We start from the raw sequence: 26,402 nt of genomic DNA on the forward strand, positions 1-26,402 counted from the left end.
AAATCTCATAGCTTGTTAAAGTTGTTAGATGATAAGAAAAGTTTATCTTTGCTTCTGTGAAATACCATACATACTGATTCACTGTTAAAGTGAAATATATTGTGGTTAAGAAGTTTGACTAATGAATAACTATATTGTACGAAATGTCTAGCTGGGTTTCCAGTGGGCTTGTAATTTGCATTTTATGCATAGTAGCACACTCAAGAGTGTTGCCACAAACAAAACAACATTCCCGTGAGACCTCGAGTAAGAACTTAGCCCGGACATTCATAATGTTTCAACACAGGGTCTTAGTAACGCAGTTGGGATTAAATTTGTAGCTGTGCACCACACCCATAGGCTTGGTTTTCACCAGGCGTGCCAAATTGTTACAGCTCCACAGGCAAGACTAGAAGCAGATGACAGAAACTAGGGTAGTTTAGGTCTACGGCCTTGGAAAAAGGTGTTATTATTAGGATTTTCACTTTACATTCGGTTCTGTTTTAGCTTTGGCTAGGACTCATCTGTCAAAGGGCACATTAATTTTGATGCCATTCTGTATCTGCAGCACTTTCTTCTGTGTCAGACCCCTGTTCATTTTCTTTACACGCCTAAATCAACCTTCAGTGTAAATGTTCAGTCTGCAAGAGTGTAATTTGATGAATAAGTGCTGAAATAATCATATTAATGTGATGTAATTAGGACTCACGTGACACTGTTCAGTGTCACTCAGTGCTCCAGCTGTCTTGCTTTTTGGCTCAACAGCTTGAACTGTTGTTCAGGTAACCTTATAAGCAGCCATGATTAATTAGAAAGGAACACCTCATTTTGTAGCTTTGGCAGGATTCAAGCAACACGTGTGTGTGTGTGTGTGTGTGTGTGTGTGTGTGTGTGTGTGTGTGTGTGTGTGTGTGTGTGTGTGTGTGTGCATCTGTGTATCTTCACAAGACTTAAAACCAATAGACTTGCACGATTCACCCATCTTTGTTTTTACTGATGTGAAATGTTTACTTTAACTGTGGATCACTGTGTCTTTTACATGTTTATGGTGTGCAAATATTCAGAGACACTTTGTGCCTTTGCATTTATATATACATACACGCATGTTTGAGTATTAAAAATAAAAAGCGCAGCAACAGTCTAGACCAGACCTTCCCAAAGTGTGGGGCCCGCTCCCCCTAGCCATTGCAGGGGGCGCGGTATGAAAAGGGAAAAAAACAAAAAAACAAGGCTTGGACACTGCTAGCACGGGGCGCTCACACAAACGCAAAGCAGGAGATGAAGCATAGTTGAATATGTTTCCAAACCAACTTCATTCTAAGCCAAAGACTAGAAAATATGGTGAAGCATATTTTCCCTTTGGTTTCACCTGCACAAGTGCCAAGGTAGGTCTCTTCTGCATAATTGGTTTTCCCTTGGTCGGGAGCACACGCTGGGCTCTCCAAATCACGGGCAAAAAGTATCCCACATTCTTGATTTTTAGTTCACAAACACTTGTAATGACTAACTACTCCTGACATTTTGGAGATGTTAGCTCTTTACACAGTAAAGTTACAGCGGGATACAAATAATATCAGGCTGATCCTGCCATGATTTGTTCCTCCGGTTCAAATCACAGACAAACAGTATCCCACAGCTGTTTATGTTTTTAAACCCATTTTGCACAGAGAGGCATTTTTTGAAAAATGTATTGATAGCAATGTTGAATATTATTACACAGGAAAAAAAACAATTGCACCTAAAGTAATTACATCGTGATGCCTCAGCCTTTCTAAATGGAGGGACAGTAACTGCCCATGTTTATGTAAGCATGTAAAACCTGAAGATAGAGACAAAATACTGTTAATCTGACTATCTGCCATTCTGCAGTTCATCTCATGTAAACAATAACACGGCGCACAGCGTGACGTGAAAAAGGCACATACCTTTGACGTTGCGTGACGAACTCTGTATTCCTCGTCCACACCTAAAGGCAAAAAAGGAGTTTTAAAAAATCTCAGTTTTTGGTGATTTGAAATGCCGTTTACGTGTGAACGAAACAGCTGCATTTTCAAAAATACCCGTGTAGGTGCAGACGTAGCGTAAAAGAGTTAGTAGTTTGTTTTCTTACTACCTGTAATTTATTGCAGATTACTTGTATTTGCTTAATTGTTTACTGTTTGAGGTGTGAAATAAACCGCAATGGAGCAAAATATGGGTGTGTGTGGTTGGAGGATGTGTTTGTACGTGCGCTGGGGGGGGGAATTTTTCTTGTAAAACAAAGGGGGGCCTAGCAAAAAAAGTTTGGGAACCACTGGTCTAGACAACAACAGCAACAAAGATGCACCAATGAAAGTGACAAGTCTGTAGAGCCATTAGCCAATTAGCAGCTATTATGGAAGCTGTGCAATGTTGATACACACTCACGCGCACAACTTCAGGGCCTGTACTCTATCATCTGTATAATTAAGGTGCTTTTCTCCTGAATATTTTAGTTAAGTGTCTCTGCAACAGTGCAGCAACAAGCCTTCTTTGAGCTGTCTTCTCACTGAAGTATGCTGCTCTCAGAGTGAAACCATTAGAAATCACACAGACTACACAGGCGTGATTACAATTATTCATTCGATAACATTATGTTGGTTAGACCTTCACATTGAACATTTTTACACTGAGATTTAAAATGCAATCTAACTACACTCTGAAAGAATAATCAGTGGAAATACAGACTTTTATTACTGATTCCTTCTAAATAGTTATTGTTTATTAAAACTAAATACCAGAGATGCAAAATGCTAAACTTTTCAAGTAAAGAATTTTAAAAAGAGTGGATTTGTTTAGGAAGTGGAGTGCACTGCCGTCCAGGTCTCATTTGGCATAGTTATAAAACCTGTCTTGGGGGGGTGGGAGGCATGTGTGTTGGGGTGTGCAGAAGTTTAATCCTAGCAGATGGAGGAGGATTGGTATCCAAGACAATACTGGCAGAAGGAACGCTATAGGGAGTGAGATGGGAGTAAGGACGCTGTCCTTCAAAGGTTGAATAAAACTGGTTCTAATATGAACACATTGTTGTATCAGGACAGAGCCGTCTCCGCGTAGCCCACAAAACACAACCCTTTCATTCACTTGAGCTAATTATCTCAAGCAGTATTTGGCCTGAACTCTTATGTTGCAACACCATGAAATGAGTTTATTATTACAGTAAAATTAGTGATCAAGTGCTTCACAGGAGGGTTTTCTTTTCTTTTTTTCGCCTGTGGAAACAATAGATTTTTCACATATGAAGCCAAAACAGCTTTTCAGTTTGAGTTGAGTTGGAGATAGCATGCATATGATCATTATTTTACATATTTATTTATTTTGCGTATTATAAAATCATAAAGGAGTGCAGAAGTAAATATAATTGGATTAGTTATGGATTCATATTCATTAAATTTCAAGTACATGTATCATCGGGGCAGTTTTAAACATTTACAGCCAACTCCTTGAATGTCTCCAAAACACAGTCGAGGCCGTGCGTGTGTGTGCATATGCATGTGTGTGTGAGAGAGGGAGCAGAAAGAAAAAAGTAAAAGGAGAGAGAGGAAACTTTCTTTCTGAGTTTCAGAAAGAAAGTTTCTGTCAGCATGTTTGGATTTTTGTGTCTCCTCGTGACAAAACCTCAATGCCATCAAGGAGACCATGTTGTTTCCTCGCTCTCTAATTACCGGCTCTTATGGTCTAGCCTTGTTTAGTTGTCCTACAGTAAATAAACCCTTATGTCAGACTGTTTAGTTTCGAGCAATTCTTTAGCTAAATATGCTGCCAGGTGGGACTGAGTTTTTGTGTACATTCTTTTAGAGGAAAAAAGTATCCACATGTATGTCACTGTGTTCCTTGTTGCTAACGTATACGGTAGACATACATGAGTAAAGCTGTTAGCTGTAGCAAATTCATGACGGATTTGCTTTCCCAAGGGAGAATCCTCAGGCATGTGGGAAGTTATGTGTTTGTCATTTTGCTAGTTAATTAGTTTGAAATGGTCTGTACGCAACAGCAACACAAGCCGCTCTCTGACAGTTTACGTCTGTATAAAACTTAATTGCATCAGCAAATTATTTTGAGGAAAACCAATTACTTTTTTAATGAATCTAATAACAAAATTCCTTTAACTAACATTTTCATAAAGCCACACATATGCATCAGTAATATATTCATTGACAATATCTCTTTTTACATTTGTAGAAACTTAAGAAAAACGGAATATATTTGAAATCTTTTGTCATCTTTCGGCTTGGTTAAGCTGTGAGAAAGATGTTTATATTGGCCCAAGGCATGTCTTATTTATTTGATATTTAAGATTACATTTATTTTCTTAAACATGAAGTGTTTTTGTCTCGCAAATCTAACCACTGAGGGAACTCCCAGGTTTCCTTGTTTGGTGAGAGTTGTGCAACTTGTGCACACCTGACATCCACTCCTTATCACCCCCTGCTGACAACATAACATGCCAATGCATTCATTCACATAACAAGGTTAACCAGCCAGCAATTATGTTGCAACCAAATGTAATCATAAGTGAAAAAAAAAGAAAACAAAAAGTAGGGAACAGGTTTGACCAACAATACCCACTTTGGCTATGTAGTCAGAGAAAAGAGGTGAGAAAGAAGAGGAAAGACAGAGAGAGGCGGGAAATAAAAATAAACCATTTCCACACGGTTTCATTTACAAGTAACTGTTTTTTTTTAATTAAAAAAGTTAAAAACTAGCAGAAATTCCTTGTCTCAATAAAAGGTAATTGAAATGTCATGTCTCAAAATACCGAAGGAAAGACAGAAAGGAAGGAAACTTTTGCACATGTTTACTTTATATGGGATTAAAAAATGCATAAGTGCTTCAGAGGGTTAAACACACCAGTTCTTTCTGTCTTCTTTCTGATTTTTTCTTTTTTTGGCATCATTCTGTAACTGATCTCAAACCAGGAACATCCCCTGGACAGTCCAAAGCATTCGCTTGCAGCAATTTTACAAGATTGGGCTGGAAATTGTTTATATGTCTTAAGCAATACTTTGAATAGAGCAACATAGCGTTGCACTGCAGTATTGGTCCTTTGATTTTAGTTAAAGACTTTTTGTCTAACACTGGTTTTGTGCTACATGAGTGGACACAGATTTAACCGATACTTGCACCAAAGCAGAAACAAGCCAGTCAAGAGTCATGCAGGAAAACATAGGAAATTAATGATAAACTGAAGAGCATGCCGATTTCTGCAAGAGCTCCATATAGTTTGAGGTTTTGTTGATGGGAACTGTTTATTGACAGTGTTAACAGAGAACAATAGTCACATTTAACAACCAGTCTTTTTCCTATTTATATCAAAACAAACTCACGAAACAACTGAAAAATCTGCCCCAACATGATTTATAAATTTGGCCTTGTCACCCCCACCCACTAAAGTGTGACAGTAGAGGACATGATCATGAGTGGATGTGGAAAGACGCCTTGCTCTGCTTCACTCTGTCATGGCTGGTCATTCAGACTTATCAGAGCCATCTCTCTCTAAGGGTAAGAGTGGGGGGATTTACCACATGAACCATAACCCAATTATTCATTGGTGCAAATCCAGGAAATGGAGGGGCAGTTGGGTTTTTGTTTAGTTGTGTAGTTAGACACACTCAACTGAACACATTCTTCATACGATAAGAGTGAATGCTCCATGTGTGATGCTGTAATTAACGTCTTTTCCCAGCATAAAGATTTCCTTTCCTTGATCTTAGATCACAGACGTTCACGGGGAATTGGTTGCATCTGTGAAAAACACGAAGGTTTTTATAATCAGATGCTTCGACTCCCTTTAATCAACTTTTAATAAATTTGACACCATCAGCAAATTCAAGACGGGGAATAATCCTGTCTATACTACGTTGTTTTCAGTACATTCAAAGAAATATTGCACCTCCATTCAATTTCTGATAGCAAGCTGACACATGGTACTGTCGAACAAATGTTACTTTAAAAACAAATATTAGTATTTCTCTTTAATGGATGCATAAAATTTTTTAGTTGTGTTCTTCTAGTCCACATGAGTATAATATTGTAAATAATCCTTCTAAGAAAATAAAAGGATGGGGGGGAAAGGGTGAAAAGTTGTGGTGCTGGCAATGGTAAGAAAGCCTCCGTGGTATGATGTTTGGTGTGGGGAGGATAGTGTTACATGCCAGCAGCCTGCTGGCTTCTCCTCCTGCTGTACGCTGTGCGTATGGAGGAATGTGCCGTCTGAGAACCACAGGGAGGAAGAGAGTACTGACAGCAAGCAATAATCACAGTCAGCTTTTCTGTTTGTTTGTTTGTTTGCATGTATGTTACTGCATAAGAAGGCCAAGTCTTGGAGGCTTCAAAGCTGCTTCTAAAAAACATCTGTTCTATGAGTTTGGAACGCTAAAACAGCCTTGTCAGAGCACATGATGACTTACAATTGCGGCTTTAAATCAATATTTTCCTCCATCTCATACTGGATTGTTCCACTGGCAAGAGTTCAAGATGGACAAGCGCTCATTGAGAAGGGGGGGGGGGGGGGGGGGGGGGGGATGCTGGAGTGGATAGATGGGAGGCACCCATTGCATTCTTTCAATTCACCACAATCAGAAACAGATTTCCAGCAATTAGTCTGAACTAACTTGCAGGTTTATTGACTAAAAACATAGTGACAGTGCCTCTCAGACGACCAAATGAAAACGATAACTACTAATTGTGTTTGACTGTCAGAATGAAGATCCTTTAAATGCCAAGTTATAATCTTAGTCACTTAGAACTTGAATTTGTTCACATTCTTTTCATTCTAATGGGAGTTTGCCATTTTTAATTGTGCTCTTTTGTGGCAGCAGTGACTTTGGTGTCTAAAAGAAATAAAATCCTTTCCAGATTTGAGTATAATTCATCTAATATTCTACAAACATGCAGAATGAAAAAAATAAAAGGAGATTCTGCTGTGAAGCTAAAGCCTGTAAACTGTGAGCCCAGAATGACCATCCTTTGAATTGATTGCTAGCTGTGGGGCCTCTTGTATTAATCTCGTTCAGTGTGTAATAAGTGAATTAGTGGGATGTAGAAGATGATGTATGACAAAGGCTGGCATGTCTAAAACCTGCTGTAAATCCACATGCCACAGTCACTTAATAATGCAGTCAGAGACCTCCTGGCATCATTCTTCACTGTATCCATTGACAACCTGAAGCTCATAAATTTCTCTGGTGGTTTTTTAAGCTGACTGCTAAGTTATTATTGTTTCTAATATTTAGGTTAAATATACTGCAAACTAACAACTGATTTACCGAAGGATGGTTTAACATCCTACAAGCTACATAACTCACTGAGCTCGACAGATGGCGAAATTAAAACTGCTGTCCTTGATTTGCAGGATTGTGTTATATATGCAATAATTTAATGGCGCAAATGTTATTCTAAAGCTGTGAAATCTGTAGGTTTGTTGACATCACATTTAGCTGTGTGTTCAGTGGTTTGTTTTAAAGTTTAGTTTAATTCAGTGACTCCATATTATTATCATTACTTCAACTGGGTACTATATTCCTTAGCAGCCTTATTTGTAAATTAAACCTTCAATAGAGGCTAAAACAATATTTATTTTTATTTGATTTAAGATGAATGTATGACAGGATAAAAGATATTTCATCAGTAAACTGATAAAATGATTTATATTCACAAGCAGATATTTCAAATCCAAGTGAAGCGGCATTGTTTCTCTGTGTGTGCTATGTCCTTTAACTTTTCCCATACATCACAAGCCTTCAACCCCCCACCACAACAGCTGGCGTCTCAGCAAGTGCCATGACGTTACACTGCCACCCCAGCCTTTCAGTATACGTCAAGTATTGTGGTGTCAGGGGCCCCTAATGGCCTTCAAAGTAAAATGCAGACAGTAGAACGAAATACACATACGACATATGTCCTTCAGCACAAAGATAAATAAAATTTCATCCTACTGTGGGTGAGTATTACAACATGGAAAACAGTATAAACAAATAGGTATTTTGGTTCTTCAGAATTATATGTTTATATAGTATGAATTATAGGTTAAACATAGCTAGAAGCTTAAATATAATATAAATTTGTCAATGTTATATTACAAAACAGCCGCATAATATGACAAAACAATTGTGTTTGTACCCTTATTTAATAATCCTGTGTGACTCACTGTTCTTTTGCACTTTTGCAGTGCTTTACAGTTTTTGCCAAAGCAGGATTGACACCATAACATCATACTGTTGTCTGCCTCAGTTTCCAGTTTAAAAACAAGAGGTCACTAAAAGTCAAAGCTTAAACCAAAACGAACAAATAAATTAAAGTATGGCCTTTAACCACAGACTTTATGTTATTTATATATTTAATAAATAAATAAAGTTTCTCATGGTGCTTATGTGGCTTTGTTTAAACACGGGCTCACACTGCATTTTCATTCATAATAGTAACTGAGCCAAATGTAATCCATTATGATCAGATATTTTGGGAGAGAATAAACACTCTTTAAGTGTAAGGAAAGATTTGGTAAAAGAAAACATAGTGCAGACTGTTGTTTCTAGATAAACCCATTACGTTTATCTCAGCCCCTGCTCTCCATTCGAATTGATTCATGTTACAGATTTCGGTGAAATAGACGATAAAATACGCTGAACTGCTGAATTCGTCATTCTTTTTTTTTCTTTCTTTTTCTTTTTTAAAGACGCCTGTGGTAGAAATTCTAAAATGACCTGTGATGAACTTGAACGCTGTTTTGATGTATATAAGACTCTGTAGGACCCAGCGGAAAACTCCTCCAACCGGAGGGAGACGGAGCAAGAGAGAGTGAGAAAGCTGAGTGGGGAGAAGACGTTCCCAGATTAGTCAGTGGCTTCATGGAGTTATGTGTCTCTGATCCGCCGCCATGGATTGCAATCCGCGATCACTCCTTTTCGTTTTACTTCTTTTGTTGTCCTGCGTTATCCCCGCGTTTCCCGTCTTCTATCCCCCCAATGAAGGTAAGGGAACTCAGGCTGCGGACATGTGTGTTTGTGTGTATGTGCGCACTTGTGTTTATGTATGAATGGTGCGCTACGGCACGTATCGCGGTCAGAGCTGTGCGCTCGTCGAGGGCTTACTGTCTAAATTATAGTCTCAAAAATCAAAGGACTATCCAGAGCGAATCACGGTGACACCGGACATCACCGATAAAACTGGATCAGATCGCCAGCAGATAGTAATAATCAGAGAGTAAACTTGAATCCAAATCCGAACAAGCCAGACAAGGTAGCGCGATTTCCGATAATTTGGCTAAGATGACTTAATAGTTTTCAAATAGAGATGAATAAACTAAGTGATGTCGAGACAGCTCCCAAAGACGCGTGATTGTGGGACGAATGGACGTAAAGAAACTCCAATATTTGTGTTTATATGAGATGTGCGTGTCTGTCTGTTTTACCCAAGAATCCATTTGGGGTAGACGCCCCAGTTACTGGGTAACTGTGAGCTTAACTCAGTTTTAAGGCAATAAATAGAATATGAGAATATTCGCATAGTGCGTAAAAACGTGGCTGCTTTTTTAATGGGTTCGACTCGAATAAAGATTAAGTCTATCTTTGTGATCATGTAAATCTGCAGTTTCACGACTTTTTTAAAAGTTGCATTTAAAGCCGATTTCATGATAAATGAGCGACAAAGACGTTGCACTTTATCTCTCTTTAGGTCTTGGTCGCTTTCTAGGCGAATATAAGCTTGTGGCAGTATTTTGAAGCCGGGGCAGAAAAAGGCTACGGTAGACACGTCCACTAGCAGCACAGTCATTTATTCAAACATATGAAACTAAACTACAAACAATAAAGAAAGGGAAAAAAAAACCTTTACACAACAGAGGGAGGTTTGGTTTGAACTTTGTAAATTATTGGTTTACATCCTGACATCTTTAAAACTTTAACATGTTCGGGTCAAAATGTGTGTATGTGTGTGTGTTAAGCAGGGGCAGTAAATACAAATGCACTCTGAGGATGAGCTCCAACCCTTAGCACTCCACAAGAGACAGAAAAAAATGTAATTGAGTTTATTTTTAATGTCCAGTTCTCTGTGGTTTATGTCACATCAAGTAAGGGATAATGTTTAAAGTTATTCTGGGTAAAAGTCCGAAAGAAAAAATGAAAAATGAGTCTGTAAATGTGAATAGAACCTATTAACACGATAGCCATCTAAATGGTGCTTTATGTGAATTATCAGCACAAAGGTCTCAGTTTAGGATATCCAACAGTTTAAACCTTAATGGCGAGAAAGTAATGGAATCCGTCCGTATACTGTAGATGTTTCAGTTTACACCACAGTAATTGAATGTTCAGAGACAAACCCACCCCGTGTAAACTTCCAGATCAAGGCTGATGTTGTTGGAGAAGTTTGGAAAGTTTTGGACGTTAGTTTGTAGGTCACGCCAAAGGATCTGTTTTATAATCCAACGATTATCAAACTAAAAGTTTCACTTGTCGCGCACTTAATAAATGAATTAATTCATCAGGCCAGTCACATTTCAGTGGATTTTCTTCTGACCCTATAAGTTTTGTGATTTCTTTTAAGCCATCAAGCCTAAAATCAATGTTTTCTTAACGAAAAATGTTTGTGGAATGTAAACCATTCATTTGATGCAAAAAAAAAAAAGACTGTTCCCTTTTTTATGCACAGCATTTGGTGTCTGGGAAATATATCTCCTTAGTTGTTAACGCAATGCAAGAGAGCATACGATTTAATTTATGGTGTTTGACACGAAGGCATGGGTCGGGAAAATGTGCAGTTCTGTGGTGAAGCAAAAAAAAAAAAAAATAGAAAAGAGTCAAAGCCACCCAGGCCTAATGCAAATCTACATATAAGCATTTGATTGAAAAATAAGACTGGTGAAGTTTTAGTTTGGCTCACGATGGTAAAAAAATAAGCAAATACACATTGACCCTAAAAAAATACACACAATTCCACTGGTAGGAGTGTGTTAGTATTTTATTGTGCGTTTGGAGGAAAGGGAGAAAGTGAGACGATACAGAACGCGGAGTGAGTGGGGCGGGGGATAATTTAAGAGTTTAGGATAAACGTGTAATTTATACGAGTGAATATCAGAGAGAAAAGAAACGATGAGAAGACACACACACACACACACACACACACAAACAGATAAACTAACTAAACAGTTTGCATGTTAGCTGGAACAGGGAAAGTGTCAATACAATGAAGAAATCAGGCAATTACGTTCGCCCTCCAGAGTCATAAATCAGCCAGAGAGTGTCAGTATCGAGCTGCCTCGTCTATACAGCACATTGTATAGAAATTCATATAGACTTGTACACCACAAATATGAAGACGACAAAGACGTTTTGAATCACTTAAGCGCTGTTTCTCCGGTTCGGGTTAAAAGTTAAACAGATGGAAACACACGTCTGTTTTGGTCAACTTTGACAGTCCTCACGATGAAAGAGAACTCATATCGATCATTAATTTCTACAAGTAACAAAGTAGAAAAACATAGTAATTTACTACAAACCTTAGAATGAGCTCCACACACATTTTTTTCCGTGACACAAAAGAAAATCAGAGGTATAATCACAGAGTATATATGCACTTAAAGGGCTTTCTTGGATCTTTCTTAATCTTTATTTAGATCATAAACTTTTGCTTTAAAAATAAAGCAGACAATAAACACGCTGGAAAGCTGTACCAATTTTGAAAATACTGATTTTCATAAACATAATGTGACGAATTCGAAGACACTCTTTTTTCATGATCTTTTACGTTGAACTGTAGGTCACTGTTTACACGACCGAAACATAACGTCACTTTTACAGGCTTTATTTTTTATTTCACGCCAATAAGTTGAAGGTGATAAAATCTACCCTGGCGCAGAGATTATAAAACAGTCCACTTGACCATGGGGGGCTGTTTGTACGTTTAAAACTCGATGGCCATAAAAACATCTTCTGTGACTTCGCTGACGTCTTACTGTAGTTTATATAAGCTATCAGTAAATTAGGAAATGAATCAAGTGCGTTATAACAAGTAAAGGAAAAAAAAAAGCATCAGGATAGAAAAGAAACCTCAAGTTTAAAAGGATGACGACAAACTTATGATGTTTTCCTCGCGTCTGTACTTCGTTGAATTTTCCGTCTCCGCACCGCACCTCAGCAAGCATTTTTATTTAATTTTACTGTGTGGTTTTCATTAGGTCTTAATGATCCCGTAAAACTTTAGGGAAAGTTTAAGGAAATACAGAGAAACGCCTCAGTAATAGATTTCAGCGGAGAGGATTCATTTTCACTTTGAGAAGCCTTTGAGGAGACTTTGTGCTGACATTAGCTATCCGATATCGTTTAAATTCCACATAATTAGAAGAAAAAAATATCTAAAGTTTCGAAAGTCATTAGTTTCTATGATGTGGTGCAGCATGTCCTTCTAGGTGGTGTAATGCTGGCTCGCTGCGGGACGTCCGGAGGCCTCTGGTATTTTTAGTCGGCGTTAGGGAGGCTTGGCCCGGAGAGCCCGGCTCAGCAGTCCCGCTGGGGCTAATGTGCGTCTCAGAGCGATGGTACTTTTCAGAGGGGATGGAAATGTGCGCAGACGCAAAATACCCCTCACTCCCGTCCCCATGTATTCTAAATGCCTATATTTATATGTGTATGCTGACCGAAGGGTGTCATCCTCATTTTAACGTTTCATCTTCAGAGTTAGGCGAAAAAAATCCGTATTTAGGGAGACTACATGTGTAGATATACAGTACGTGGTCATGGTGTGCAGGAGTGCTCTATGCCTTTATGTCTGTGTAAATTATATGAGAAAGAAAGAAAGAAAGAAAGAAAGAAAGAAAGAAAGAAAGAAAGAAAGAAAGAAAGAAAGAAAGAGAAATGGGAGCAGAGGGGCTGGGCAAGCAGCAGCAACATCAGACAGAGCGACTCTGCTCTTGAATAATTCATAATGGGAGGTGAACACTTCACCCTTTAACACAGACACAAGTCGCTTGCTTTGCCTGCACTGCGGCCTGCCAACCTTCAGATGCATGGAACCAGGCTGCAAAGCATCATCCACTCTTTCAAATAGCAGATATTGATAGATAAGGACATGTGTTCTATGCTATTCTATTATGGAGGAAGCTGATTCTTTGGTCATGCCCCTCTCCTTAGTCTCTGACTGACTGACTCTTCTTTCTCCCCTCTAACATCAGCTGTGAAACATGTGGCTGCAGTGGAGAACTATTTCATGAGATTTTGTATTGTACAGTTATTATTTTCATCTGAGCCGTTACTCATGGTAACACTGGCATCAGAAAAAGTACCCTTTCTTGCTTTGTTTGCTACAGTGTTCAACACATAATATGCCAAGCGATATAGGTCACCAGCAAGTGAAAAAAGGATGTCTTCCATTCCTCGGGGCTAGGGTTATGAGTGTGGGCGTTTGATGGTGACCTTAGTTTGCTTTATATATTGATTCACCTGTTTCTACCTCTGTGATGTTTTGCTCCCTCCCAGAAAGGCTGGCTGAGTTTGCTATTAATACTCGTAGTTCCCGTTTAGAGGCACTCCCTGTTGGGGCAGGGGCTATATGCTTGGCTGACGCTAGCTTGCTAACTGACTGTGTGTGTGTGTGTGTGTGTGTGAGAGAGAGAGAGAGAGAGAGAGAGATTGAGCGAGAGAGTAAAAAGACTGTCAGCAAATGTTGATGTGTGCACTTGTGTTTGCTTGAATGCGCATGTGTGAGAAAAACTGCACGTTTTGGTCAGGTTCTACAAAAAATGAATGCATACAGTAGATGTGCGTGTCCATGTCCAACTACATCATGTGCTTGCAAACGCTTTCCTTTGGAGGATTTCATGTGTTGGCATCATTTGACTACCTCTCAGTATATAGCGTTTTTTGTGTTTCAGAGTATCTCAGTTCTTCTTGCTTCTTAGTTGAGGATGCGTCCTTTGTGTTTGTTGTGCTTTGCATGTATTTGTGAACGTACATGCATTTGTGCGCATGTGTGGGTACTGATTTCTTCAGCCAAGTGCAGCTGGAGGGGGCTTTTTACTCCTGCGATATGAGAGCTGTCTAATTTTCTGCTCTCAAATTCCCTCACTCGGCTCAATTTGAGTGTTGGGCTCGGCTCGTTGAGAAATGTAAATTGGAAGCAATGGCCCTGGATGCTGAGCTGCTATTATCTGACATGAACAGATAGCTTCATTAAACTCTAATATGAATGTGTCCACTGCCACTCAACTGGCTCAGCGGTTTAGCATGACTGCAGCTCAGGTGAACATCTATTGTGTTTTGAGTCCAGAATAATAAATCTAGGTGTTTGTGTCTGCCTTTCTATGCTTCATTTTAAGGTCCTTTTATGCCACATTGGCTGATGTTTACCTGATAAGTCTGAAACAAAGAATCACTTCCTTCTCCAACTTTTTCTGTAGTACAAAACAACAACCCATTCACAGAGAAGTGAGATCGCTTCTTCTTGCAAATTTAGATCCCGGTGCTTGACAGGGGTAGATTGTGTTTGACTTAAAAGGCTTCCCTGTGAGCCAGCGGTCCATCATGACTTGATAAACACTTGATATGTGGACATTCTTGCTTACTGAAGCCTTGCACAGGAGAATGAAGGAAGAATGCATTCTTCATATTCTCACAGTGAATAGAGTTACAGCTGCAGGGCCTCTACTGCACTGCTGCTTCACTTTGCTGTATGTGTCCACTTGCGTTGCTAAGTGTTTGCTACTTGTTTGAGTGTTCAGAGCTGTCGACTGCTTTGCTCTCAACGGGATAAGTAAAAAGAGGCTGAGTCAGTGTTGCTGGAACTGATGAAGTGTATTGCTCTTTTTTTCTTTATAATAAATGGTTGTCTGTCCTTTACTTTTTTACCAAATTCACATAATCCTAAGCTACATTTTCTATTGCACAGTAACATATTAAAAGTATAATGTGTCCCAATTTAGCCCACTGTAGGTTTATGTGCTTTTTTTCTCCACCATACCATTGCTTGTCAGAAACATTATATTTAAGCATCCTATTTTTCCTCAGTACTGTTTGAAAAACAGGACTAAAAGGGATTAACTGTAAATAATTTACGTCATGAACACCACCAAAATCTTTTTGTGTATTTTATTCTAACTACATAAATTGTTGTTTGAGGTGAGAGCACTAAGCTTTATTAGTCTGAGCTTTGTGTCGCTAGACAGAATCTATTGCCAAATTGCTCGTGACAGTTTGGTTGCTGAAGTGGGGCATCCTTTGAGCATAAAGCTGCCTTCACATTCCTCACTCCATGTGTCATGACCCATGCTGACAGTTGTATTCAATGACAATTATTCACTCCACAGCCAAGTGTATACACTAAGAATAGAAAATGCTTCAGCTCCTTTTAAGATACTCTGTGTCAGAGTCAATTTGGCCATCACATCTACTATTCACAAGTGTACTTCTAATTATGTTCTGTGGAGGTAGGCAATAAAAGCGCTTTCACAAGTAATTTGTGACTTCAAAACTTCTGCACAACAGACATAGTTATTCGTTCGGTCCCTTAAATTCCATAATTTGAATCCTGTTTTGCTAAGCCAGAGCCTGCACTTGCATGATTTAACCACTGAAGCTCCTTGTCTTATTTGTCCTCAGTCATATTTCCTCTATTAGACATGGATCCCCTTCTGCTGCTTGATGTGTGTTTGAAAAGAACGAATTTCTGGCAGGAGACACACTTAAAACTGTTTTTTTCCATTCATTCTGGATTGGATTTATATTTTGATTTCAGTGTGGCCAATTGAATTTCGGACCACCTCTGAAACCGGTGATTGCATTTGAATTTAGATCCAATAGAGTTTTGCTTCACCTGGTTACACTCTATTTTCCATGGATATGTGTGTGGGTCGGTAGAATGGGGGTCAGATGGGTCAAAAGAAAAGTCTTTAAAAAAAGAAAGAAAAAAAAGGAAAAAAGACATCTGGTGGTTTTTGAAAAACTGACTGTACTTTAGTTCAGTACCTTTTCAGGATATTTTCATTGTTTGCCCAGTGAAGTTTTGATTTGATGCCTTACAAAGCAAGGATACAAAGCCTACTTTATTCACTTACCTTCAGAACAAGGATGTGTTGGAGAAGTGAGGACAATTTGACCAGTCTTAACTTTCTTCTCTCTTCCAAGAGCCCCTTAAGTGTTAACACTTAGTTTTAGAGTTAAATCGGTTTAGGGACGGGTAGGCTAAGGGTCTAGGGAATGGGTTATATCAATGAATCTCCTCACAAAGACATCAGTACAAGTGCTTGTGGTTGTGTGTATGTGCATATGTCTGTGTGTGCGTGGGGGGCAGCTGAGTAAATAGAGTCATGATCAGTGCTTGAGGTTGGTGAATCCTCCTGTGGGATTAGATAAAGGCTAATTGGGGCTAACAAGGGCTAGACACTCATATGTTTTCTTTGTTTTTCCTCTCTCTCTTCCTCACCACAGTCAACCTGTTAGACTCAAAAGCAAGCCAAGGGGAGTTAGGATGGATTTCCTACCCATTACATGGGGTGAGTATCTTCCATCTCTATATTTACCCACATCATGCCTGAATATGTTTGCATTTAGGAGACAGATCCAATAACATGAATTGAATGTCAGCTTCAACCGTGAAATCAGCTTTTTCAGATTTTTGTCGTTCTCACTATGCCGTGTTGAAACAATCATCCAATGACGATTAACCCACTTTTTTAGGCATTTTGTTCATTTTTTTATCTAGCAGGGTAAAGTATTCAGAGCTTACCATACAATCATACTGCCTGTATATGTGTTTGTGTTTTTGAATACATGTATGTATAAATAAAGATTAAACATGAAAAAGCATACATTTTGGACTTTTGGTCCAAAAACATCTGCAAAAGAATTCCAGATTTACTTCCAGCCTCCCATTAACAACTCAGATAGCGTTTAACAGGAAATTCCATCAAAAGCTGACTTGTTGCACAATGTGATGTTGCCATGTTAGTATTGTTCCTACAGTATCTTAAATAATGGTGTTAAATGGCCATCACTGACTAGACACACTGTTCTCATGTCATACTTTTAATACCTTTGTTCCAGAAATCATGGGTTTATATAATCATCATCAAATGGGTTTATATTAACCCAAATCATATTTTTGTTTTCTTAACATCAAGTAGTTTTGGTGATTAAACCAAACAAATTACATCTCAGTTATGCAGGCCTAAACACTGGTCAATGACCCCATGATAACTAGCGGTCACTTGGAAAAAATGTTCATTCCCTGACTGACTGGCGAATGGTTGTGAGATGTAGCTTTGTGTTGTTTTGTGAAATTGGTCATGAACAGTGATGCACTGAAAAGGTTCTTGTGATTGCTTTGATCGCTACCACATTGGCGCGGATGCCAGTAATTTCTTTGGAAGATGATGAGTTGTCTGCAAAAAATGCACCAATTGCTTACGGAGAGGTTATGGAATTGTGAACAGTGCAATCGGAAATGGAGATGGTGTTCTCTGTTTCCAGTTTGTGTTGCACTTTTTTATGTCTCACTATCACTCCGTGGTTACTTAGTGAGTGTTTGTGGACAAGTTTCAAGTTTCGTTGCAAACGATGGGCAGTTGTGTCATACTGCTAGTCACTAAAGCAATCGCAAGGAAGTTTTTAGAGCACCCTTTTTGCGACCGATTTCAATCAGTCAGCAACTGCTTGCCATCCGGTTGGGGAATATATATTTATCCCTAGTGACCTGCAGGTTGACAAAGGGGTCATGTATCAACCTCTAGGCCTGTGTTGCTGAAGCCTACACAAGTATTGTGTAAAATTAACAGAATGTGACTGAAAACAAGCAAAAACATTAACTTCATCTAAAAATATTAACTCAACTTTGACTTTCATAAACACATGTGTTTTAATCTATTCATTTACCACAATGTCAACTCTATGTATTTTCTTCTATTGATAATACTTCTGCCCCACAGGGCTAATGGTGCTAGTGTTTTATGGCCTTATTCTCAGAGTAGCACAGCTAGGACATCACAGCAATCTGATAGGTCAGTTCAATCAGTCGCCATGGACCAACATTAATTTATAGTAGTATAAACAACACCCACCCACATGGCAATATCAAGTAAACCTTTGATTTGCTAATCCATAATATGCAACACTTCATTTTGTCTGTCTTTCATTATATTACAGAAACTACTGTAACCTTTTATCAAGCATTTTTCCAAGTTTGTTTTATCCATTAATGCAATTGAAATTAACAGGAGCACAAGGAGGAATCACATTAATATTGTTTTTAGTATTAGCATTATTTCATTGGATGTAAAAAAAAAAAGGTCATATATCAGTCTCTGCTTCTAAAATCCTCCAATGGGCTCTCGTTCAGTGTTTATTTCTCCAACTAGTTAGACTTCTGTGCCTCTGAGCAAGCCCACTGTCTCTCTCTCACACACAAACACACACACTCATTCACACACGCACACACACACTTCCTTCTTTCTCCTTTATTAAGTGTTAGAATTACTCCTTGGCAGTGGCTTAAGGTAATCCAGTCATTTGTTCCATTGAGCTGCCAAACCTTGTTTCTCTCGGCCATATACAGAGCTGGCACCAACAGAGCACTCGGTTTTTTCATGAGGTTCAACCACAATGAAAAAATTACCCAAAGGAAAAACTTCAGGTCCTTAAAATGTATTTAGTCAAAAGACAATTGCAACCTACACAACAACTGCATGACCAGCTGACAGGCCAGATTGATGTTGTGTTGATAGACATTATTCACATGTAAGCAGCTAGGGAAATACTCATTGATACGGCTATTTGATCCAGCGCTGGACACCAGACTTTTTTGACAGAGGTTAGGCAATTTGTGCAACCATGTCTGTTTTACTTCAAGTTTTTTGCTTTGACCAAGTTCAGATGAAGAGCGTGTGGTTATATAATTCATAAAAATGCTGCAGGAATGTGAGTCAATGTCATTGTTAAATGAGAATAACTCCAGAGAGATAGAGAAGGGAATGGGGGGAGGATCAAAAAGAAGGAGACTGATAGAGGGATGAAGAGAGAGGGGTGGGGAGAGGGAGACGGAAGCAGGGAGAGGAAAGGACAGGAAGGAATGAGGGAGAGAGAGTCACACACACAGAGATATTGCTGATGATCAAGTCCTCAAGGTGAATCATCTGTAATTACTCACGTCATCCACTGACTGCGCTCCGATAAGCAGAGTGCCCTGAGAGACTCCTGCTCACAAATGATTTCTCATAATGTGGCAGTGGCACTGAGCCCTCACTCCCTCCCTTTCTCACGCACACATACATACACAGACAAACACTCATTCACATTGATGGAGAGGCCGTGGCTATTGGCCTACCGAGACACAACGTGCTCCGGTCAGAACAAATTAAGAGCTTAGCCTCCCCAGGATGTTCACTCCAGAGCCACCGACTGGACTGATGAGTGCATGAGTGTGTGTGCGTGTGTGTCTGTGTGCGTGTGATCCAGATATACAGTTATCTGTCTTGGAAGCTGGCTGATTGCTTAGCAGTGTCCAGGGGGCTTAGCCCATCACTAAAGAGTGTTAAAGATTACATTCTTGCATGCTTTGAAAGCATTCTTCAGCAACAAACCAACACCCTAGACACTGGCTGTGCATACAAAATAGAATTAATGGATAATTACAAACTAAAGTCCATTCTTCATAAGAAGGGAGAATACAATGTCCTTTCTGGTTGTACTTGGAACTTAGATTCATTGTTTTTCAAATAAATAAAGTCGCTGCAGCATTTAGACCCAAAGTGTTTACCACAAGTTATAGCTTAACTCTAGTTTGATTTTCTGATTAAATACCAAGTTTATGTCAGTTATTTGCTACATGCTAATCAGCAAAAATAAAAAAGTTTAAAACTATTTATACAGTAAAAACATTGCCTTGTAATTGTTTTTACATGGGTTCAACAGTCTACATTACTGTGTCAGACTTTAGTAAAAGCGCAGTAACATTTGTATTGTTGATGATAAAGAAGCTTGACATCTGTAGAATAAAAAGCCAGTGCTCACAGTATGTGAACTTTGCTTATAGTGTCTGGACTCGCACAAAAATTGAACCAAAACACATTCACACCTCACATTCCAATTCTCAGGTCTGGAATGAGAGGGTGAGGTGACAGGCAAATAATAGCAGGGCTGATTATGCTTTGGGATCAGGCCCACCAGTCAGCCTACTCTTTCTCTTTCTCTATCTGTCTTCTTTCATTTTGACAACTGCTGTTTCAGCTTCTTTAATCATCCAAGTGCTTAAAAGCCCCCGCGAACTGCGTCTACTTCATGTGCAAAATCAGCCTGACCAGATAAACTGCTTTAAAGGGAGAAAGAGAGCAAACCTATCCTTAAACAAGGATTAGTTTGGTAATGCAAGAGACCAGAGGTAAGGAGGAAGGGGGAGGGTAAAATGATTTATTGTTACTTTCGTGTTCCTGAGATAAGTTGGCACAAATCCTGAGGAGTTTATTTTATTACATCCTATTAAAAGTTGTATGCATTATACAACTGTACTGATAAGCACAGTCAGATTTTGTACTAAACCTCCCTAAACTATGAAAATCTTACACCTCGGTGTTACAAAGAAGCATTAGTAACGAGTAAACATATATTTTACCAGTGCAGTGAAGATCATGGCATTTTTGAGGCAAGCGTGTCTTAAAAAATGAAAAAAGTAAAGAAAAAGAACATTAAGAACTTTGACAATTACAGTACTCACATTTTTCTTTCTTGAGTACTGTTTAAATATAAATGAACAGCATTTGTGATTCCAGCATCCCCAAACAATTGCCATCAGCTAGTCTGTCCTTGAACAAAACACAAACAATGGCAAAGCTCAGGGTCGCACATAAACAAGAGATGGGATGAATACAAGGAGGGATCACATAAACATTCAGGTTTTCCTTTGGCCGGACAGAGTGATGAAATATCCTCTATTTGATATGTTGCAGTTGTTGAGCCTGTAACCCCAAAGACCTCTGTGCTCTAAGCTTCTCGACCAGCATTTGTTGCAGACACTCCGGCTTTTAGGATCACCATCTCCAGCTGTAGAGATTTAACAGAACGTTTTAATTATAATTGTTTTCTTTTTCCGTTCAGTAATCTGATATCCCAAAATCACAAATAGCCAATTTTGGCAAATGAGTAAATAAAGAGCTTATTTTAAAAGTAAAAACCAAAATGTGAACCATTATGGTTTTGATTTTAACAGCAAGTAATTGTTTTTCTCCCGCAAATTAAGTTGAAATAATTATCAAAATCTTTAAATAAAAAAAAATATTTTACATAACTTGATTAAACTGAATTATGTTATAAATTATCTAAACTATAACATAATGAAACATTTGTTATGTTAAGCTCTTGTTGAGCAAGTTAGACTTGTGATAAGAGCACGATTGAGCTTGTTTTCTTACACTTAACAAGACTTGCTTTTAATGTATTGCTGCCCTTTACAAGTCCATATACTGGCCCATTAACTACCATTGACCTGAGTGTCTTTGAAGTGGATAAACTGGTGTGCTGACTCTGTGACTCAGAGATGTGCCTGTTGCTCTAGGTATGTCCAGAGCAGATCAAGTTACCACACTTCATTTTACTGTCCCTTTAGCTACTTCACCTACAGCACAGATCAGAGAAACCAGGGGCAAGATTACACTGAACTTTGTCCCAGCTGTGACCATCAGGGGTCAGGGTCAAAGGTCACGTGGACTGCTGTAGGGTCCTAGTGTTGTTATATATCAATTAGAGGGCAGGGGGATGGGAGTTACACCCTCAACCCCTTGAAGAGAAACAAGGGAATAGCTGCTGACTAGATCTTTTTTTCATCCTGACTGACATTCAGTGTTTCTTGTGTAGGTGGAAGAGCTTTCATGTATTGCAATGAGTGAGTAATAGCAATATTAGTGGAAATGTTGGGTCTAGAAACTCATGGGTACTGTGGTACACCTCCACTGACCCACACATAATGTAACAATCAACTAAATACGGATAATGATGTTAACATATTCTCTATTTCTTCTTATTTCTTTTTTACTTCTGGTCTAAAGGACAGAGAGTTGCAACTTAGAAATAAAGTGAAGTGATTCAAGGTTAGACAAGTTAACTCCCATGATGTAATATTTAGGGACAGTGATGGGGAGACATTTATATCCCTCTCATTTACTTTGGCAGAAAGTTGCTGAAGCTGAGTCATATTCTCATATAGCGTACTTAATGCACACATGCGCAGGCACATACAGACATATACTGGATTTGATTTGAAAACCTTTCTGTGTTTGTGTTTGGCAAGCTTCTCCATAAGACAGCTTACAGACTGCCATCAGTCATAGTTGCTTTAGATTAAGCCCAGTTTGGAGCATACTGGACGAGTATAAAAAGGAATGACACAAAGCTAGTAGCTCACACTGAGATCTGCACTACTGAGAATAAACAGGATTCACACAAAGGCTGTCTCACTCCAAACTCATTACACAAAGAACTGATGGTTGAACAGGGCAGTCTGTTACCTCATTGTAAAGTACAGTAGGTAGTACCCCTACCTGAAGGGGTACTCTATGAGCCTAACTTGAAGAAGAAGTACACTGTCTCACTGGACTTGTCACCTGTTAAAAAAAAAAAAGGAAAATGGAGGAGAAGGCTGTTTGCAGAATGGTAGAAGTTCATAAACTGCTATATTTCATTCCTGTTAAGTTCAATTTAATTTATAATAATGCCAAACCACAACAACAGTCACCCCAAGGGACTTTATATTGTAGGGTAAAGACCCTCCTTTAATAGAAAGGAAACCCCAACAATTAGACGACCCCCTATGAGCAAGAAGTTGACGACAATGGGAAGGCAAAACTCCCTTTTAACAGAAACCTCTGGCAGAACCAGACTCAGGGAGGCACTGCCATCTGCTGCGACCTGTTAGCGGCAATGGGAGGGAGGACAAAAGACCCACTGAGAAAGAAATCCAGAGATTAATAGTAACCAATCTGGTATATTAAGTGGTGATAAAGACATTGTGAGTGAAAATAGGTGAGTAAAGAACAAACACTAGGCCTATTGCAGCGTAACATAGAACATTCAGGGTCACCTGATACAGCCTTTGTCCACAGTATCATCCTTTGTTAATCCTAAAAAATGTATAAAAAGTGAATAAACAGCAACTGAAAAAATGTTGATGTTTTACATGACAAAACTGTAGTTTTTCATCCAATTTTTGTAAAATAACTGTTCTTCCACTGTAATATTGAATGATATATGCTGTATTATGGGATTGATATGCTACAATTTACTCATATGCAGTATGGTTCTATCCTCAGCTTTAATCTTTTTTGTTGCCGTTCTTAGCACCTTCACTGGCACAAGTCACCCAATTTCATGTATTTTTAGACAGAACGCAAACATCTGTCACTTCTCTTTTAAGCAGGTCACCACAAAAAAAAGTTAAATTACTGGTTGAACTCTCCTGGCAGAAACACATTGCTTTAACCATGACAAAAAGCACACATCTATATAAAGGACAAGCATAATAGGATATATTATTATTCTCATGTTCACGGAAGTCTATTATCTTGTAAAATTTAATGTCAGCAAAATCATTAATCAAAGTGGGAGTCCTTGCCTTCACTTTCCTTTTTGTTATGTCAAAGTCTTTCAACATAGCTTTTTGCATGTCATCACATCATTTTTATGCTTCTGTTTAAAGTCGTGCTCTTACACCTTTGAGTAAAGCAAGGTGAAATGTTAAGTTTAGCTTTACCTCTCTATATTTAGTCCCACTCACTCCTGCAGACATTTCCCTGTTATTGTTAGACCTCCAAAGAGCTAGGACTACTGGCTGATGAATGACGTGATACCAAAGAGGGTGATGGGGGAGACTAAACACCAAAGAAGTATCGGCCCTCAGTTTTCATTTCACTTTATCTCTTGCTTTCTTCTTTTTCCTTTTTTTTTTTAGCGCTTTCCTTTATTTCCTCTTGTTTTCTCTCCCCTGTCCTCCTCATTCTCTCGCTCTCTCAGGGGTGTTTCATTAACTTTGCCGTGAGATGAAAAGTGAGTGGCTATCCCTCAGCCTGAGAGCCTCTTGAACATCAGACATTCATACATATGCTTTACACCCGCACACCCCCACACACAGGCAGACAAAAACATGTAACAGAGAACCAACTCCTTCTTAGCTCGTCATTAATTTCTGAGTTCAGCTGAAGGCACCTGCTGTGTTTGCCTGCTATGAGACTTTAAACACTTCACATGAGCTTTATGTGAGTGCGTGTGTGGGTTTATGTTACCATTAATGCTTGTGGGTGAAAGGAGCAATAATTTAGGTTCCAGTTACCACGAAATTCTTTCTCTGTATATCTCTCCGTCTCTGAAGAAAGTGCTGCTCATTTAGACACACATGCATTCTGGATTTCACCATGAGAAAATATACACAAAAGCATCCATTTACGCATTTACGCCCATTTGTTCTAATGACTGCCATTTCAGCCACTATGAGCCCGCTATTTCAGGTGTTTGTCCATTCATCATCACTCCGATTCAGCGTTGATTTGCCGGGACAGCAAAGCCAAAGCACATGATCAATGAGTCTACCCACTGTGTTGATTTCAAAAGGAATGACCCCACTTTCTTTTTCTCCTCTCCTCTCTCTTTGCTTTCTCCCAGTGGAGGGAAAATGTAAGATAGACACAAACGTTCCTGGTATACACTCTCATCTGTCTATACGTCGTAGCTCCTTTTGTTTCATAGTGGATTCAGCACGTGTCCTTTAGTAGAAGTAGTAGTGTGATGCAAATAACCAAGACTGCAGCTTGAAAGTCCTCACTTTTAGAGAAAAACATTTTAGTATAAGGGTGGAAAAAAGAAACACTATGAGATTTTGTTAATATTTAAAATTAATTAAGCTGCCTCACACAAATTTAAAAAAAATTGAAGATCACGTTTTCTAGCTTTTTTTCTTGGCGATATTTTCAGAGCCTTCTAATGTAGAAAATTTGGCTAAGCCAGCAAGTTTGCTTTTAATTAATTTCAACAATTTACAAGAGATCTGGTAGTGTGATTTTTCACCCTTAAGTGTTTATTAGATGCTTAGTATTCAGCAAGAATGTTTCTGGATCTAAATAATTCATCCCTAAATGCTTACAGGGTGGAGATAACTTTATTTTTTCTCTGCTATCTTCCCCTCCTTTCCTCTTATTCCTCCTTCTTTGACTGCAAATTCTCACTTTCCTCATTTGTTCTATCTTTAACTCACCCCATTCCCTTTACTCCCTTTGCTTCTCTTTTGACCCCAAACTTCCCAATCCCCTTGCTTTCCTTTTTTAAATCTAATATATTTTCACTTGATCCTTTTCATTACTCATAAAAAAATCTGTCTTTCCTGTATCTATGCTTCTTCTACTTTTCCTTCTGTTGCATCCATTCCTTGTTATCTATCGCTCTCAATCTTTAAATCTACCTTCTCCCCTTTTTTCTGTATTTGGTCTCTCTTGTCTATTATTCTTCCTTGTCTTCCTCTGTTTCTCCCTTCGACCTTTCCTTGTCTCTATTTTTTCCAGTGGGAGGAGATCAGTGGGGTGGATGAGCACTACACTCCCATCAGGACCTTTCAGGTCTGCAATGTGATGGACTACAGCCAGAACAACTGGCTTCGGACCAACTGGATCCCTCGCCAATCTGCTCAGAAGATCTATGTAGAGCTGAAGTTCACTCTGAGGGACTGCAACTCAATCCCGTTGGTACTGGGCACCTGCAAGGAGACATTCAACCTCCTCTACCTAGAGGCAGATGATGACCATGGCAGCCACTTCCAAGAGCATCAGTTCTCCAAGATTGATACCATTGCTGCTGATGAGAGTTTTACTCAAACTGACCTTGGAGATCGCATTCTCAAGCTCAATACTGAGGTACGCGAGGTGGGTCCCATGACCAAGAAGGGTTTCTACCTCGCATTCCAGGACGTGGGCGCCTGTGTAGCTTTAGTGTCAGTAAGGGTTTACTTCAAGAAGTGCCCACACACTGTGAGGAATCTTGCCTCTTTCCCTGATACTGTGCCCATGGACTCCCAGTCACTGGTGGAAGTCAAAGGCTCATGCGTCAATCACTCCAAAGAGGAAGAGCCTCCTCGAATGTACTGTAGCACAGAAGGGGAGTGGCTTGTGCCTATTGGGAAGTGTCTGTGTAACCCAGGATATGAGGAGAGAAGCAGCACCTGCCAAAGTAAGAAACATATTTTTTTTGCAACTATTTCTCAACAGTGCTCTCACACATGCCTTGCCATGCATTGATTCTGCATGTATAAATGCACGTGTCACTTCTCTTCTACACATTTCCCTTATTTGAACCTTTGGCCTAAACAAGCAGATTTTTTTAAAGCTGTAAAAGTAAACAGTGTGATATCAGGACTCTCACGCTTCATATCTGTCAGTCCAGAAGGTTTAATGTCAA

At 39.1% G+C, this 26,402-nt stretch overlaps 1 protein-coding gene across 5 annotated transcripts in view; it reads left to right on the top strand.

Moving 5' to 3' along the window:
• Positions 1 to 8,796: 8,796 nt before the first annotated feature.
• Positions 8,797 to 26,402, top strand: part of epha3 (eph receptor A3) — a 92,037-nt gene continuing 74,431 nt past the window's right edge. For 4 of the 5 annotated variants that reach the window (XM_076875164.1, XM_076875165.1, XM_004555565.5 and 1 more), the window contains exons 1-3: positions 8,797 to 8,966; positions 16,413 to 16,477; positions 25,514 to 26,174. In XM_076875164.1, coding sequence (XP_076731279.1) covers positions 8,873 to 8,966; positions 16,413 to 16,477; positions 25,514 to 26,174 — 820 coding nt within the window. In that variant the 5' untranslated portion in view covers positions 8,797 to 8,872. Of the gene's footprint in view, positions 8,967 to 16,412; positions 16,478 to 24,620; positions 24,657 to 25,513; positions 26,175 to 26,402 lie in introns of those variants that run through there. The other variant, XM_076875166.1, reaches the window with a different exon arrangement.

Source organism: Maylandia zebra, linkage group LG16, assembly GCF_041146795.1.
Source record: "Maylandia zebra isolate NMK-2024a linkage group LG16, Mzebra_GT3a, whole genome shotgun sequence".
Taxonomy (NCBI): Eukaryota; Metazoa; Chordata; class Actinopteri; order Cichliformes; family Cichlidae; genus Maylandia; species Maylandia zebra.